Source organism: Festucalex cinctus, chromosome 8, assembly GCF_051991245.1.
Source record: "Festucalex cinctus isolate MCC-2025b chromosome 8, RoL_Fcin_1.0, whole genome shotgun sequence".
NCBI lineage: Eukaryota > Metazoa > Chordata > Actinopteri > Syngnathiformes > Syngnathidae > Festucalex > Festucalex cinctus.
In genome coordinates, this window is record NC_135418.1 from 21368113 (window position 1) to 21385169 (window position 17057).

At 44.7% G+C, this 17057-nt stretch overlaps 2 protein-coding genes across 4 annotated transcripts in view; both read left to right on the forward strand.

Annotated features, from left to right (window-relative positions):
• Positions 1–640: 640 nt before the first annotated feature.
• rbm5 (RNA binding motif protein 5) lies at positions 641–8247 on the forward strand. Of its 2 annotated transcripts, none has more exons than XM_077529256.1 (25): positions 641–779; positions 1012–1052; positions 1442–1631; positions 1919–2086; positions 2176–2245; positions 2631–2704; positions 3339–3422; positions 3685–3745; positions 4055–4120; positions 4216–4376; positions 4462–4559; positions 4641–4728; positions 4805–4873; positions 5074–5128; positions 5203–5303; positions 5370–5505; positions 5589–5680; positions 5774–5947; positions 6019–6159; positions 6256–6342; positions 6425–6601; positions 6666–6740; positions 6808–6908; positions 6986–7115; positions 7198–8247. In XM_077529256.1, exons 2-25 carry the CDS (start codon positions 1036–1038, stop codon positions 7321–7323), a joined length of 2541 nt encoding a protein of 846 aa, XP_077385382.1. In that variant the 5' UTR covers positions 641–779; positions 1012–1035; the 3' UTR covers positions 7324–8247. The 2 variants fall into 2 exon arrangements, with proteins under 2 accessions (XP_077385382.1, XP_077385383.1); XM_077529257.1 differs by having other exon boundaries at positions 5388–5505.
• Positions 8248–8862: 615 nt separating this feature from the next.
• Positions 8863–17057, forward strand: part of LOC144024048 (sodium-coupled neutral amino acid transporter 3-like) — a 29157-nt gene continuing 20962 nt past the window's right edge. Inside the window, exon 1 of one of the 2 annotated variants that reach the window (XM_077530088.1) lies at positions 8863–9254. The gene's annotated coding sequence lies outside the window, so the exon portion shown is untranslated. The remainder of the gene's footprint in view (positions 9255–17057) is intronic. The other variant, XM_077530089.1, reaches the window with a different exon arrangement.

Genomic DNA, 17057 nt, shown 5'->3' on the forward strand with positions numbered 1-17057 from the left:
TAGGTTGCAGGCACACACCATTTTATTGACGCGCTTATGAAAAGATTTATTTTACTTATCTTGGAACAACATATGCATTGTATTACTAAAGTGTATGCACTGTGCTTTTTTTTTTTTTTTTTTTGCTTTTTTTTTTAGCTGCTGGGAATAGGCTTTCATAGTTGGGAAATGGTGAGTAAACAAAACTTCCTGAAGCGGTGCAAAATGCAAATACACAAAGCAAACACGGCAAGAACATAAAAGCGGCGTCTAGAATAGAACGCGCAATTTTATGTTATGTTAATTCGTCACGTGTCCTGTGGTTGGCATATGCAGTAGGCAAATAACGAATTCGATGGAACAAGACAACGCAATTTGCACTTGCATCGTCAGCTTTGGCATGAATTTTCGAGGGATTTTTGCCCAAGAATCGCAGAAACACAATTGTTTCATTCCCTCTTCTTTGTATTCAGGAAAAAGAGGGGTTTCATTTGGGCCATTAATGTCACAAATTATTCGCACCGCAACTGCATATAATCCTACTTATATCTTAATTACACGTCATGTAAGGTGAAATGGAAAATAAATAACTTTACACGCGGATTCATCAACCTCCTGTGAGGCAAAATCGGGGTGATATTATTCTGCTGAGATGCAGTGAAAACCCCGTTGCATCTTGGGAAGAAGAAGGTGTCGTCGTTCTTTCACGAGACACGTCCTTGACCATAGCTGGTTGTCAAATTCAAAAATATCAAGTTTAAAATCTTACACGAGTAGTTTAAGATAGCAGTTCCACACTGGTGAGTTACTGTACACGGAAACCTAAATGTGTGTTTGTCAATTTACTTAGGGTCATTGTTGAAAGTCGTAAAAATGTGTCAAATGACGGTGGCGGAAATGTGTAAGCTTGAGTTGTGTTGTGCGGCCATAGCGTTTCCTTTTGACGCATTTTTTGCCTTTGTGCATCCATGTGTATTTTTGTTTGTAAAAACAGCATTTAAATAAGCTTTTATTTATGCTCGATTTCTCGAGGTCGTGTGGAAATAGTCGGGACAAATGGGAGCAGATAAGAGGTGAGTTCTAGCGCCACGATGGGCAGTTTTTAAACTGTGGGATCAACAAACTTTATTGAAGACGATATAGTATATATCAGTAAAGCTTCAACAATGATTTACCAGTGTAGGAAGCTGATAATCACTTTAATTTACAAATCAATCTACAAATGATCACTGATGCAAAGTTCCTTGGAAATCACAATGTCCCATCACTGGTTAGCTAGTTGACCTCGCAATTGTTTTACCTGACACTGTATGCCACTCGTATAGCTAGCTGAACAAATACATTTATTAAATAAGTGAATTGTCATAACATCTTAAGTGGAATTGAATCATTTGAATAATTGATTGTAAGGTATTGTACTGGTGTCATACTTAAATTCATATTTGCAATACCCTGTAAATAGGATAAGTCGGACTGAACGGAGCGGCAGGTATGGCTCTGATGCTCCCCGTGACACTGATTGGCGTGACAGACGAGAAAGGGATCAAGACCGTGATCGCCGCTGGTCAGATGAGAGACGTGGCGAACGCAATGAAGGAGAGCGAGACAGAGATAGAGACAGAGATCGTCGAGGATCCAGAGAGAGTCCAGAGGTGATTACATCGTAATCTCTTTTTTTTTTTTTCTTTTTAACTTTTATTATTCGATACAAATCACTTAATGTTTACCGTATTTCTTGACAGCATGAGTGAGAATGGGTGTTACAGGATTGTTTTTTTTATGTGTTTGAAGTTAAAATGCATTTAAGGGATATGGGAGAGGTAAAACTCTTCCATCGTCTATTATCCACGATAAACAGGAGCTCGCCGTATGTCAAATTCCAATTGTTTAATAATAATGATGCAAGAGTAACAGATGAACATGTCTGTTTGTGTTCTAGCCGAGAGAGCCAAGAGAGCGGAAAAGACGCAACAGTGACAGATCAGAAGATGGATATCACTCTGATGGTGACTACTCTGATCAGGATTACAGAAGAGAACCTGGGGATGAGAAGAGGAGCAAGACCATCATGCTATGGGGTCTTTCGTCTCAAGTCACAGAGGAAGATGTGTGTATTTTTGTGCTTGCATTCAGGCAATAGTGCGGAAGAAGGCCTTTCATATTGTAACAAATCTTACCGTCTTGTGCGTCATTCAGATATGTTTCGCCATTGATCAACTGGAGGGTCCCCAGCCTGCCGATGTCAGACTGATGAAAAGGAAAACAGGTGAGACTGGGGGTACATGGTGGACCTTGACTTTCCCCGAGTCTTTGACCATAGGGCAAATCTGCTTCCAGTCAGACCCATTTACCCAATAGAAAGCAACATGGTCAGATTAGCTCTTTAAAAAATAAGTGTCATCACTAAAGATGATTAGGAGTCCTGTACAGGTAAGTAAGAAGAGCAATAGGGACGCGTTTGTTGATCAGTGGTATCAGGCAGTTTTTTCCTTTTTCCTTTTCGTTTTACTGTGGTAAAACTCTTTATGGATTGGCCTGTTGTTTACCAATCAAGGCCTGGGTTGTGAAGCAGTTTGTGGAACAGTTTTAATAATATGCCCATGGACTCTTAACTAACACGCCTCCCGTCTATATTTGAATGCTGTCTCTAGGTTTAAGCCGTGGTTTCGCCTTCGTGGACTTTTATCACTTGCAAGATGCTACCCGATGGATGGAGACCAATCAGGTTGCTTCACAATCGCCAAGTCTAGTTTTAATCTTGGAGATCTAGGGAAAATTACCCCAAAGGCAACCTTAATGTTTTAATTAAAAAAAAAAAAAAAAGTCTATTATGTAATTTCCTCCCCTGGATTAATACCTTGTTTTGTATAGTAATACCAGTAATATCCTGTAAATTTCCTTGGACTTGTGAGCTCATCTTTTTTTTTTTTTTTTTTTTTTTTTAATGTATAGTACGTGCACCTAATACTGTTAATACATTGATTATGCTGGAATTACTGGTTAGACTTGGGTAGCCCCATGCAAAAAAAAAAAAAATCAATGGGGAGTTTAAAAAAATATTTTTTATAATAGTCATTGTGCCAATATTTTTGTGGGGAGTTCATCTGTGGTTTTCCAGAAAGCAGTCAGACTTGTCTTTTAGGGTCACATAATACACTTTACTCCGGCTCAGCCTGAGCACTTGGGTCCCAAACACTTAAAGATCCTTCTACACATCACATACATCACGTCTGTCTTTAACAAAGGATACACGCTGGGGGTCCCCACCCCCTCCTCTCCCCTTCCAAAATGGTTGCTCTGTTGAGTTGAGATCAACGTACGCCACAAACATTTGGGTAACATTTGTATTCCTCTTTCAGAAACGTCTGATCATCCAAGGGAAAAATGTGGACATGCACTACAGTCATCCCAGACACAACTACGGCGACTGGCTTTGCAATACTGTAAGTTAATGCTCCGTCTTGATTCTACTATGCAAATTAACTACAACACTCTACATGCATGAAGATTGGTCATCAAATTTTAAATAGCTGCAGTCATGTTAGTCTTAATTTTATTTACACAACAACTGGAGGTTAGGCGGGATTCCAGGTAAGTAGCGTGTGCTGCGCTGCACCAATGTAGACTTGAAGTTGTCTCAGGCAGCACTGTGGAGGAGGGCATTTGCAGGTGTATAATCAAAACGATGTGAACGGTTACTTGCAGTGTGGCCTGTACAATTTCCGGAGGCGGCTGAAGTGCTTCAGGTGTTCAGCAGCTAAAGTTGGTAAGTAGTTAAATCAACAGGAGGCCACCGAATCCCAACATGCAAGCAGGCTGTGGCTTCAGTGTTGGGATGCAGATCAGTGTTTTTTTATTTTATTTATTTTCTTATTTATTTATTTATTTATTTATTTATTTTATTTTGGGGGGTTGGCGTCGAGAAGCCTTATTATTAAGCACAAGATGGGAAGGGAGAGCATGCGCTTCAAACAAAATTCCACTCAATTGGCTCATTTACAAAACTTGGTCTTATCTCCTGAAAGACCTTTGTGAAAGTCACATTTATGCACCAAGTTTGTCTTTCTCTCAACAGAGTGTGAGATGAGCAGTAATTCTGACATCCATGAAACGCAGCCCGGTGGAGACTTCTGTGGTGACAGTAAGGACCCTTAATTTTATCGCCGCCGCTTCCTCTGGAACAGAATGCCGCTCAGCGTGTTGTTATGCTTTTAATTTGTTCTTTCTCATTCACAGCGATCATCCTGAGAAATATTGCTCCCCTGAGCACCGTGGAAGGCATCATGACCGTCCTGGCACCATATGCTAATCTTTCTCCCAACAACATTCGCCTAATCAAGGACAAACAGACGGGCCAGAACAGGGGCTTTGCCTTTGTTCAGCTGTCTTCTCCTCTGGTAAATGCATCCTTTTTTTTGATAGCAGTTTATCATTCATGATGGGATATTAATCCATCAATTTCTGATGTATTTGTGAACACAGGAGGCCTCGCAGCTGCTAACAATCTTACAAGGACTGCAGCCTTCGCTTAAACTGGATGGGAAAACAATTGGGGTGGATTATGCCAAGAGTGCTCGAAAGTATGTAGCTGGCCAACCTCTTTATTTTGTAACTCATATTGAGTGGACACTGGACTAATCGTTGTTAATTTCTAAATCTAGGGACCTTTTACTCCCCGATGGGAATCGCGTCAGTGCCTTTTCTGTTGCGAGCACAGCCATCGCTGCAGCTCAGTGGTCCTCAAGTCAGGTAGAAATATTTTCTTTTCTTTTTTTTTATCAGTCTTATCAGTGTCTGCAAGCTTCTGATTGTGTTGGTCTTTCAGCCCCAGCCGACCACTGAAGGAGTCTCCGAGTATAGCCTCTTGCATGAAGGCTACACGCCAATGTCACAGGTTAGGAGAACACAAAAGGTCGCCATTTTAACACTTGAAATTGGGAGTTCTCTATCAGCTAATTAATGTGTATTAAATCAAATGTTGCTCCGTAGTCCCCTCTGGTGGAAGAGCAGCATATGGCCACAAGAGCCATTTTATTGAAAGATACAAACTTGATATTAGTGTAATATTACTGACATTTCTGCAATATTCCCCAGGCGTACTATCAAGTTGCGGGAGCCAGCACCTCACAGGAGAATGGCATTCTTGGAGGTAGCAAATGCTAAATATTGCATCATCATCATAATCATGTTTCTAACGATCTAACACTATCTGCATAATTACAGCTGCCCCTAATGTGAAGATTGTTCCGACTGCTGCTGGGGTAGTTCTCTCCCCTACCATGCAAGTCTACCAACCTCATATAATTGGCCAGCCCGCTCTTCAGGTAATTTTTTTGTTTGTATCACACATGAAATTAACAGAAACGGAAGAACAAATATAACGTTTGCAGGCATTGCAACTGGCTCAGCAGTTGGAGGCCAAATCTCAGGCAGGCCATTTCCCAGCTGCCAATGCGACGACTGCTGCCACGGTAACGCCTGCCACCGTCTCTACAACCTCGGGACAAACGACAGATACTGCCACTGGTATAAACATTTTGTCATTATTACCATATTCAGCTGACTTCGTTCCTGTTGTTTGGTTTGTTAATGACTTTTACTTGCCACAGTTGTTCCGGATACATCCACGTACCAGTATGATGAATCATCAGGCTATTATTTTGATCCTCAAACTGGCCTGTACTATGACCCAAACACGCATGTAAGCCACACAATTTCAAAGCTGCTCTATTTATAATTTAAGTCTTCTGTTATTATTTGGTATTATATACTTTTGGTTGTTTTTCTTCTTCAGTATTACTACAACTCTCAGACTCAGCAGTATCTTTATTGGGATGGGGAGAAGCAGACGTATGTCCCCGTCGCAGCCGATGCAAACGCGACACCCGCCCCCACCGCGGCAAATGCTAAAGAACCCCGCGAAGGGAAGGAGAAGAAGGAAAAGCCCAAGAGCAAAACTGCCCAGCAGGTTGCACGTTTGTCCTACAGCAGTGCAATGACTGCTGTTTTCTTTCCCTTGACATTCTCATTTCCTTCCAGATTGCTAAAGATATGGAACGCTGGGCTAAAAGTCTTAATAAGCAAAAGGAGAACTTCAAGAGCAGCTTCCAGCCAATCAGTCAGGAGGAAAGGAGAGAGGCTGCTGCTGCTGATGCTGGATTCACACTTTTTGAGAAAAAGGTACATCACCAAAATTGACCAATTATTTTTTTAATTTTTTTTTCAATAAGTCAGCATTTGGTATTCTTTTGCTAAGTGGATGTACTACATTTTCAGCAAGCTGGTGTTCTAGACAGAATGATTCCAGAGATGATAAACATTCCGGAGGAAGAAGCGGCCACCAGCTCCGCCAACACATCCAAGGTTTTGCATCAGACCTTACCTCGGAGCACATCAGTTTGTTGTCTGTCAATGTGAGTGTGAAAATACTCCTTTGTGCTGTTAGTGTGGCCTTGTGGCGGCCTACAGCGGAGACAGCGACCCCGAGGAGGCAGCCGACGGCGGAGAGGGCGGCCAGGACAAGTTGACCGACTGGAAGAAGCTCGCCTGCTTGTTGTGTCGGAGGCAGTTTCCCAATAAAGAAGGTTTAATACGACATCAGCAGCTGTCCGACCTCCACAAGGTAACAAATATTGGTTGCACGTACTCAATGACACTTTTTGCTCACGTCAGATGTTCTTTGCTAGAAAAACCTGGAAGTGTTGCGACGATCCCAAATGAGTGAAGCTGAACTGGAGGAGTTGGAGAGAAGAGAATCAGAGGTTTGACAAAAGCCACATCATGATGCTTGCATACAAATGGACTCACATTTAACCTTTGTGTGTATAGTTGAAGTACAGAGACAGAGCGGCCGAGAGACGAGAAAAATACGGCATCCCTGAACCCCCCGTCTCCAAAAAGAAGAAATACAGCCAGCCAACACCAGTTGTGTAAGAATATTTTATTTAAAAAAAATTAACATACTGTTGTAATTACAGTAGATTCAAATATGTTTCTTGGTTTGCAGTAACTACGAGCAGCCCACCAAAGATGGCCTCAACAGTGACAACATTGGCAGCAAAATGTTGCAAGCGATGGGCTGGAAGGAGGGGAAAGGCCTCGGTCGCAACCAGCAGGGCATCACTGCACCCATTCAGGTATTTTAGTGGGAGTTTTACTGTATAAAATGAGCTCATAGCATTCAATTTACAAATGGGGATCTTTATTCTGTTCTTCAAGGCCCAACTGAGAACCAAAGGAGCCGGTCTCGGTACGAAAAGCAGCAACTACACCCTCTCGGCGTCAGACACGTACAAAGACGCAGTCCGCAAAGCCATGTTTGCTCGCTTTACTGAGCTGGAGTGAACCGCATGAACGGAGACACACGAGACTACTGTAAATTGCCAGCATCATTGAAGTGGTAGAACACATTCATTTTGCCTCTAGCCGCAGTGGCTGAACCATCCAATAGAAAGTTCACATGGAGGCTTATAAATAAGTAAATATAATTTATGTTGTACATATGCACAGTCAAAAGTAACCCCTCATGTTTTTTTGTTTTTTTTTGTGGTACTAATAGGATATTTCTTTAGTACATCAGAGATTGTACAGTTTATACAAAAAATGTCTGTTTACAGCAAATAAACTACACAAAAAAAAAACAGCTCGTCTTGTCCCTTTAAAAAAAAAATGTTTTGGCTTTACTTAGTGTACAAATGACGTAAAACACCTGTATAACTGCATTCAGCCTGTGAAATGTACACATCCAAAGTCATATCTTGGTTATGAGCAGAAATAAATACACATTTGAATTTTAATATCATTGAAATCACATTTTTCACTTTGTCAAGTGAAGATGACAACTGTGCTGAGGAAGTAGGTGACGGCTCAACTGTTATTGGTTAGCAAACTGAGCCATGATTGGTTGACAGCAAGTGGAAAATTAATTTTTTTAAAGGTGCTCTGTACATGAAAAATAATGACATTATCACATTAATTATAGATAAAATGTTAACTATACTACTGAAAATGGCTCAATGTTTCAAGTATCTTAATTTTGGAGTTAAAGCTTCAAATCTAAGAGTTACAGCTTTGTCATGTTGGTGCTAAGCAATTTGTTATATTGTGCAAAAATCTGATGGCATTGCTCAGTTGTGTGCGTGCATTTTGATATAAGTTGTGATAATTTTTTTTAGTTACATTTCATTTCATTTTTTAATTTATATTTAAATCATTTTATTTACATTCATTGATTGCACCAAATAAAGTTTTGACATTGACATGATGGGAGATTTACGCTTATTCGTTTCTGTTCATTGTTCAAAGTGCTGCGGCCATTGGAATGTTGCTACAGATGTCCCAATCCCACAAGAGATGTGAACAATTAAACTCATGATAAATTTGACAATAAGTGTGTGATGAGTAAATAAAAGAATAGAGATGAAATTGATATACAGTGGTTCCATTTATAGTATTTTTTTATGATGATTTTTATAAAATGTGCGTGAAATAATAATAAAGGTTAGCAATAACATGAGTCTACCTGTCCTCAGGAAATTCAATTAAATGGGCTTCATGTTGAAAAATATATCAGTTGTGTACGTCGGAAGATACTTCAAAATCCAAATAGCAAGGCGTTTCTCCTTCAAAGTATCTCCCCTGCAGCTCTTGGATTGTCTCTGGTTACAATGTACAGATGTACCTAATGAAATAGCCAAGTCTCCTGTTATTTTTTTTCTTACCCTTTCCACCTTCTGTAACGGAAGTGACCGCTCATTGTTTTTCCAGTGCTTGTAAGCGGACGTGAGCCGGAAATTGAACGTAACACTACACTTAACTTATGCTGCGCCTACTTACAATATTTACATACACACAAGACACAACAAGGCAGGGATGACGAAGATGTCTTTTTCGGAATGGCGAGTTTTGCCGTGACGGTGAGCAGAAACACGAGCGTCGTGATTTACGCACTGGCTTCTCCGTGCGTAAATGGTTTTCCACTTGAGCTGCACGAGGAGTGCGAGTGTGAGTGGGTGGCTTGCAGTGAAGTGGAGGGGTTGGAGAGTGCGACCAGAGGAGGCGGACCTTCTCCAACCCCCACAGTTTGGGCTGCATTGTGCTTCACAATGCCGACCATTTCTTCACAAGCATTGCTAGCCGCTACCGAAGCGAGCGACCCCAGATTGCACGTTAAAATCCCAAACAAATTTTAATATAAGACGCCAAGGGGGACGACCTTCTCTTCATCACGCGCCTGAGGGATTAATCCTGGAAATTTCCCTACCAGAACCCTTTTGGTAAGTCATTTTCTTTCTTATTTTTTTATTTTTTATTTGTTATTTAATTGTATATTTTTTTTTTTAATTATTATTATTGTTATTATGTTTCATTGTACTGCCCATGCGTGCACCGCACTGGATTGATCCGGTTGAAGGCACTTGGCGATGAATAAAAACTCATAGTGGATAGGAAATTTTAAAGAGGCGGACAGTTTGAGGACCCTATCTGCACTTAACGTCAGAGTCTTGGTTCTGATTTGTCTTCGTAATAATCAATAATAAAAAGAAACAGCGTTTTTGCAGACCCATTTCCGTGAGCGCCAAGTCCACATGTCACGACCATGTGGCTATCACTGACAGATTGTGCACCATCTTTTGTTTCATATGGTTACAGAAATATAGTCAGGTGCTCATGTAATTTTCTTTGGTTTATTTTAGTCTGCCATGGCAGCATCAAAATCCTGTTAAAGAAATAGCAACAAGTCAATCCAACTGATCTTCTGCACTAATTTAGCCTGCTAATTATATGTAGAATAGTGGTACTGACATCTGCCTCACAACTCTGAGGTTGGGTTTGAATCTCTTTGGCTTTCCTTTATTACTTTGCCTGTTCTACTGCTGGCTTTCTTTAAACGTTAAAAAAATATAATACCATTATATAACATTATGCTCCCATTAACATTTTCATGTCGATTTAGCGGTGAGTGCTATGGATGCCGCCATGTATCCCCCACACACCCCACCCCTTTTGTGCACCACTGAAAGATACTGAAATCCAATCCAAGATCTGTATCAAAAATTCAGCAGCTTCTGTGTCTGAACAGTGTCTTGGAGCAATTTAGGCTTAATGGAGTTCTCTGCTTAGCCGCATTTATGTGGCTGCGAAGTTGATTCTGTCTCCTTAACTTTGCTATCTGAAGTCCAACATGGAATCAGATGTCCTCGCTCTGGCGAATTTTCTGCAAGTGTTATGTATAACGAAGAGTATGAAGCCATAAGCACACATGGTGATTCCCCCCATCACATTTTAAAACACCTGTTAAGATGTTAAAAATTGGTAAATGTGTCAAAATGTGTTCCTGATAAATTTTCTAATGAGCATAAATGGTCAACTGGATTTTTGAAGAACCAAAAAAAAACTAAAAAAAAATCTGACATTTTTGAGTAGGGCCGGCTGTTAATCGGCCAGATTTTCTCGCAAAGATTGCGTTCCCTCGCAAAAACAACTTTGCGTCTGGGAACGCAGTTGTTTTGCGAGGGAACGCAAAGTCGTTTTTTTCGCCTACCATGTCACCTTAGGTGCGCCGTAAACACTTCCGGGTCATCTTCCATGTGACCAAAAGCGACGAGGATGGAACGTTTGTAAACATGAAATAAAGCAGTGGGAAAGCTTTCCCAAAGCAACTAGGATGGAGCATGTATTTTTATGGAAGTAAATATGAAGGCTGAAAAAATTCAGTGTTACAAATTCCAAGGCGGTAAAAATTCAGTGTTATAAATTCAATGTCGAAGTCTGATGGCACAGATTTACTTCCATATATTTTACCGCTACTTTTTTTTTTTTTTTTTTTTTTTTTTTTTCTTTCTACTTTGTTTACACGTCGCTTTTTGTCACATGGAAGATGACCCGGAAGTGTTTACGGCGCACCTAAGGTGACGAAAAAAACAACTTTGCGTTCTAGCAAAAATACGCAATCTTTGCGCGGGAACGCAAAGTTGTTTCGCAAGAGAACGCAAAGTTTTTTTTTTTTTTTTTTCCTACCATGTCACCTTAGGGGCTCCGTAATTTTCTGCAAAAATAGAACCAATTTTATTTTTATTTTTTTTAGTGATAATGACATTCAATGACATTGACATGACATTCAAAACCTCCCAAAAAGAAATCAGACAATACATTTTCTTCTGTGTTGTAAAAGTAAACAAATAGCCTACTTAATGACAAAGTAATATAAAACAGACAAATGTTCTACCTGTATTTCATATCATACACAATCGGTTATAGGAATTTTCTTCTGCCAAATATCGGACATGGCATCGTCCTCTCCATATCGATTGGGTCAAGTGGGTGCATCATTCTCGACTTTGGCCTCCAATCTAAACAGCAACAACACAGTGTATGGATTTTTCCTGCTGTGTTCGTCACAGTGAGCTAGTGGGCAGATAAGCCCGGCCGAGGTCAGCGACCTCCGCATGCGAACGCCAGTTCAAGCAGACGTTGCACAGGTGTTTTTTTTTTTTTCCGCTGTGCTGTACAGATCATCAGGGGTGCAGTGAAAATCCAATTTCACGTAATTGGCCAGAAAATGATTAGTGTTTCTCTGTTCACCTGTTTATGCCAGTGATGGGCTGAACGATTAAACGCTCTTCCATGAGATGGTAGAAAGTACACTAAACCTGTGGACCCACCTATTACATTCATACAAAAAGAATAAGTCATGGCTTCTTGTGAGTATATCAAGTACGTCAATTTATGAGTAAGTTTAAACAATGTCATCATTATTTGAGTATTCATACTGAATGCAAATAGAACGTAAAATGGATGGGTAACATATTAAGGTATGTTATGCTACTCTGAGATTCTCTAGGATGTAGTTTGTTAGCCACACCATCTCACTGACCTCTACCCTAATATATTATTACTATATTGAAAATATAATTTGGAATAACTTTTTTTCTAAGCAGTTTTGCTTATCAATTACTTTATTTGAGGAGCATCTTTGTAATTTTGAGGAGCATTTGTAGCAACAACACACACGGTTCCCAACTGTTTAACATCTTCCTATTGTTGCAAAGTTATGGCCCACTTTATAGAAGTTTAAACTTCTACGCTCTTTTGTTTGTTCAAAAATAGCGTCTGAAAATACGTCCAACGTGTTACATTTTTAAACGCAGTTCAAACGGAGTTTGATATACCATCAAAAGCATAATGCTAGCGATAGCATCCGTTAGCCAAAGGTTGAGCTGCACCCTATTTGTTAACAGAGTAGCTAGCGATAGCTTTTTTGTTATTGTGATTGCGTGTTCCATGGGAACATGGTACGCCTCAGTAGTTTTGAAAAAATCTGAATACAAATACATGTGACATATAATAATAAAATTAGTAAATACATTAAAGTTTGAACTACTAAAACTAACTCAAGTGGCAAACAGCAGCTGGACATAATGTCTGCAAAAAGAAGACTTGAAATATGAGTGTTTTGAGTTACAAGTGTAGTCACAGAACAAAATAAATTCACCACTGCAATCTACAGCCACAATAATAACCATGTCGATAAGTTAAAAGTTAAAAATTGTCTTTGTAAAGGTAGATTCTAAAAAAAGTAATCTATTGTAGCTCTTTTATTTGATCTCATTAAATTGTAGGTGTATCTAATTGTCACGTTTCAGTTTGTTTGGGTTTTTGTTTTATTTTGGTGAGTGTTGGTTGTTGGTGTTCCGGTCTTCTTCCCCAGTCTCGTTATGTTAACCTTGTCCACCTGCTTGTGTCTTCCCTTCCTGATGTGTAGTGCTGATTGGTTCCCCCTCCCTGCTGTGTCTCCCAGGTGTGTCCGGTTATTGTCATTAGTGTTGGTATAAGGGAGTGGTGTTTGTCTCACGCGGGTGTGGGAGCATTGTTTGCTGAATGTTTGCTGCTGGAATGTCTGCAGGGTGCTTGTCTACATGTTTAGTCACAGTGGTGTCTTTAGGGCCAAGTCTACCCAGTCTTTATCGCCAAAGTCTACCAAGTCTTCCACGCCAAGTCTACTAAGTCTTCCACGCCGAGTCTACTAAGTCTTCCACGCCGAGTCTACAAGGTCTTCCACGCCGAGTCTACAAGGTCTTCCACGCCAAGTCTACAAGGTCTTCCACGCCAAGTCTACAAAGTCTTCCACGCCAAGTCTACAAAGTCTTCCACGCCAAGTCTACAAAGTCTTCCACGCCAAGTCTACAAAGTCTTCCACGCCAAGTCTACAAAGTCTTCCACGCCAAGTCTACAAAGTCTTCCACGCCAAGTCTACAAAGTCTTCCACGCCAAGTCTACAAAGTCTTCCACGCCAAGTCTACAAAGTCTTCCACGCCAAGTCTACAAGGTCTTCCACGCCAAGTCTACAAAGTCTTCCACGCCAAGTCTACAAAGTCTTCCACGCCAAGTCGTCAAGGTCTTCCACGCCAAGTCTACTAAGTCTTCAAAGTCAGCCACGCCAAGCCTTCAAAGTCAGCCACGCCAAGCCTTCAACGTCAGCCACGCCAAGCCTTCAACGTCAGCCACGCCAAGTCTTCAACGTCAGCCACGCCAAGTCTTCAACGTCAGCCACGCCAAGTCTTCAACGTCAGCCACGCCAAGTCTTCAACGTCAGCCACGCCAAGTCTTCAACGTCAGCCACGCCAAGTCTTCAACGTCAACCACGCCAAGTCTTCAACGTCAGCCACGCCAAGTCGTCAGTCAGCCACGCCAAGTCATCAAAGTCTTCCAAGTCTTCCACGTCACGCCAAGTCTTCCACGTCACGCCAAGTCTTCCGCGTCACGCCAAGTCTTCTGCATCACGCCAAGCCTCTGCCTCACGCCAAGCCTCTGCCTCACGCCAAGCCTCTGCCTCACGCCAAGCCTCTGCCTCACGCCAAGCCTCTGCCTCACGCCAAGCCTCTGCCTCACGCCAAGTCTCTGCCTCACGCCAAGTCTCTGCCTCACGCCAAGTCTCTGCCTCACGCCAAGTCTCTGCCTCACGCCAAGTCTCTGCCTCACGCCAAGTCTCTGCCTCACGCCAAGTCTCTGCCTCACGCCAAGTCTCTGCCTCACGCCAAGTCTCTGCATCACGCAACGCCAAGTCCTCGCCATGATCTGGGTACACGTCCAGCCCAGTCTTCTCCACTTCAGTCTCGTCCAGTCCTTCCCCACCACAGTCAATAAAGTCATGCTAGTTGCTGTCATTCCACTTTTCCCTGCCCGTTCATTCCGCCTCTGGGTCCGTCCATCACACCCCCTCCGTGACAGAATGCTCCCACCAACCCGGACCCAGCGGAGGTTCCAAGTCCCCGTTGGCCTCAGGACCCCGTTCCGCGCCGGCCTCTCGTCCCCCGTTCCGGCTCCGCGCCGGCCTCTCGTCCCCGTTCCGGCTCCGCGCCGGCCTCTCGTCCCCGTTCCGGCTCCGCGCCGGACTCAGGACCTCGTTCCGGCTCCCCGCCGGACTCAGGACCTCGTTCCGGCTCCCCGCCGGACTCAGGACCTCGTTCCGGCTCCCCGCCGGACTCAGGACCCCGTTCCGGCTCCCCGCCGGACTCAGGACCTCGTTCCGGCTCCGCGCCGGCCTCAGGACCCCGTTCCGGCTCCGCGCCGGCCTCAGGACCCCGTTCCGGCTCCGCGCCGGCCTCAGGACCCCGTTCCGGCTCCGCGCCGGCCTCAGGACCCCGTTCCGGCTCCGCGCCGGCCTCAGGACCCCGTTCCGGCTCCGCGCCGGCCTCAGGACCCCGTTCCGGCTCCGCGCCGGCCTCAGGACCCCGTTCCGGCTCCGCGCCGGCCTCAGGACCCCGTTCCGGCTCCGCGCCGGCCTCAGGACCCCGTTCCGGCTCCGCGCCGGCCTCAGGACCCCGTTCCGGCGCCACGCCGGCCTCAGGACCCCGTTCCGGCGCCCTGCCGGCCTCAGGACCCCGTTCCGGCGCCCCGCCGGCTCCAGGCCCTCGTCCTGGCACCTCGGCAGCCCAAGAATGCCACGCCTGTGCCGCTTCAGCCCCTGGCCTCTTTGCCTGTGCCGCTGCTGCCGCTTCAGCCCCTGGCCACTTCGTCGCTGCCGGTCCCGGATGCAACGCCTGTGCCGCTGCCGCCGCAGCCCATGGCCGCAACGCCTGTGCCGCTGCCTCCGCAGCCCCTGGCCGCTTCGCCTGCGCCGCTGCCGCCGCAGCCCCTGGCCGCTTCGCCTGCGCCGCTGCCGCCGCAGCCCCTGGCCGCTTCGCCTGCGCCGCTGCCGCCGCAGCCCCTGGCCGCTTCGCCTGCGCCGCTGCCGCCGCAGCCCCTGGCCGCTTCGCCTGCGCCGCTGCCGCCGCAGTCCCTGGCCGCTTCGCCTGCGCCGTTGCCGCCGCAGCCCTTGACCGCAACGCCTGCGCCGCTGCCTCCGCAGCCCCGGGCCGCAGCGCCTGTGCAGCCTAAGCCCCTGGCGTCTCAGGTCCCCTCGTCGCGGCCAATTGGCATCTCAGGTCCCCTCGTCACGGCAGAGTTGCCGCCTTCTCCCGCTTCCTCATCTCTGCCCCAAGTCAAGTCTCAAGTTTTCTCGTCTCTGCCCCAGCCAAAGTCCCCAGTTTCCTCGTCTCTGCCCCAGCCAAAGTCCCCAGATTCCTCGTCTCTGCCCCAGCCAAAGTCCCCAGTTTCCTCGTCTCTGCCCCAGCCAAAGTCCCCAGTTTCCTCGTCTCTGCCCCAGCCAAAGTCCCCAGTTTCCTCGTCTCTTCCCCAGCCAGAGTCCCCAGCTTCCTCACCTCCGCCCCTGCCAAAGTCTCCGGTCTTGGAATCCGCCCTGGACAGCGCGGTAATGGCGGCCGACCCGGGACCCAGCGCCAGGCGGCGCAAGAGAAGGGCCCACCGCGGGAACCGGCCCTTGGCGGCGCCACCCCTGTTTTCGCCCCATGAGCCCGCAATAATGCCGCCTCCTGGGCCGCCCCCCGATCCAGAATTTATGGAATTTTGTAAGGCAGTTTTTCGGCCCTTAATTAATTCATATTCGTACCCTGATTAGGGGCAGGGTTTAGCTCCCTTCCCGTCCCCGCCCTCCCCGTTTTGGCTTGTTTTTGTTTTAGGGACGTCTGGGAGCCGTCCCTTGGTGGGGGGGTACTGTCACGTTTCAGTTTGTTTGGGTTTTTGTTTTATTTTGGTGAGTGTTGGTTGTTGGTGTTCCGGTCTTCTTCCCCAGTCTCGTTATGTTAACCTTGTCCACCTGCTTGTGTCTTCCCTTCCTGATGTGTAGTGCTGATTGGTTCCCCCTCCCTGCTGTGTCTCCCAGGTGTGTCCGGTTATTGTCATTAGTGTTGGTATAAGGGAGTGGTGTTTGTCTCACGCGGGTGTGGGAGCATTGTTTGCTGAATGTTTGCTGCTGGAATGTCTGCAGGGTGCTTGTCTACATGTTTAGTCACAGTGGTGTCTTTAGGGCCAAGTCTACCCAGTCTTTATCGCCAAAGTCTACCAAGTCTTCCACACCAAGTCTACTAAGTAGTGATGGCAAAATGAAGCCCCGTAAAGCAATGAAGCCCTGCAGTGAAATGCTTCACACACACGTAGGGGCTTCAAGATGATTCATTTCCTCGACTACGCCATCATGTGGACAGAAAAATGTATAACATGCTTGGTGCATGCAATAAAATGGTGGGGTGTAAATCATGCTCTAAATACAAAAGAATATATATTTGAAGAGTGTTTTAACATGAATTGTTCTGTGTTACTTTGTCTATGTTTGTGCTTATGCAACAAGTGAAAATGTGAAAAAATGAGGTAAAATAAAGTGCTTATTCATTTTTATTTAAAAACAATATTTTTTCCGAAGTTTTTGGACTCAGGCGGTTTCTTTTTGTGCATAGAATTTCACCTGCTTTTGAAAAAACTCTTTCACATGGTACTGATGAAGCAGGGGTGCATAGATATGAGACAGCAAGTTTGTATAAACTTGGAAGCGCATATTTCTGTGATTCACAGTACTGAAGGGGATTTTCAACTCTGGGGATATTTTCTTCTCTTTCTTGCTGGTTCCTTGAACTCCATCGCAAAAAAAAGAAGCTCGTCGTCGACGGTCAAATTGAATGCAAAATGCAAAGAAGTACCGCAGTAAGGGACCCGAAAACACAAAAAGTGAAGGGGAATCCATA

Excerpts from the sequence above, each read along its gene's own strand:
- rbm5 (XM_077529256.1), top strand. Across the intron at positions 3,746-4,054 it reads GTGTTCAGCAGCTAAAGTTG|AGTGTGAGATGAGCAGTAAT; the intron begins GTAAGTAGTTAA and ends TTCTCTCAACAG. Across the intron at positions 4,729-4,804 it reads CTCAGTGGTCCTCAAGTCAG|CCCCAGCCGACCACTGAAGG; the intron begins GTAGAAATATTT and ends TTGGTCTTTCAG.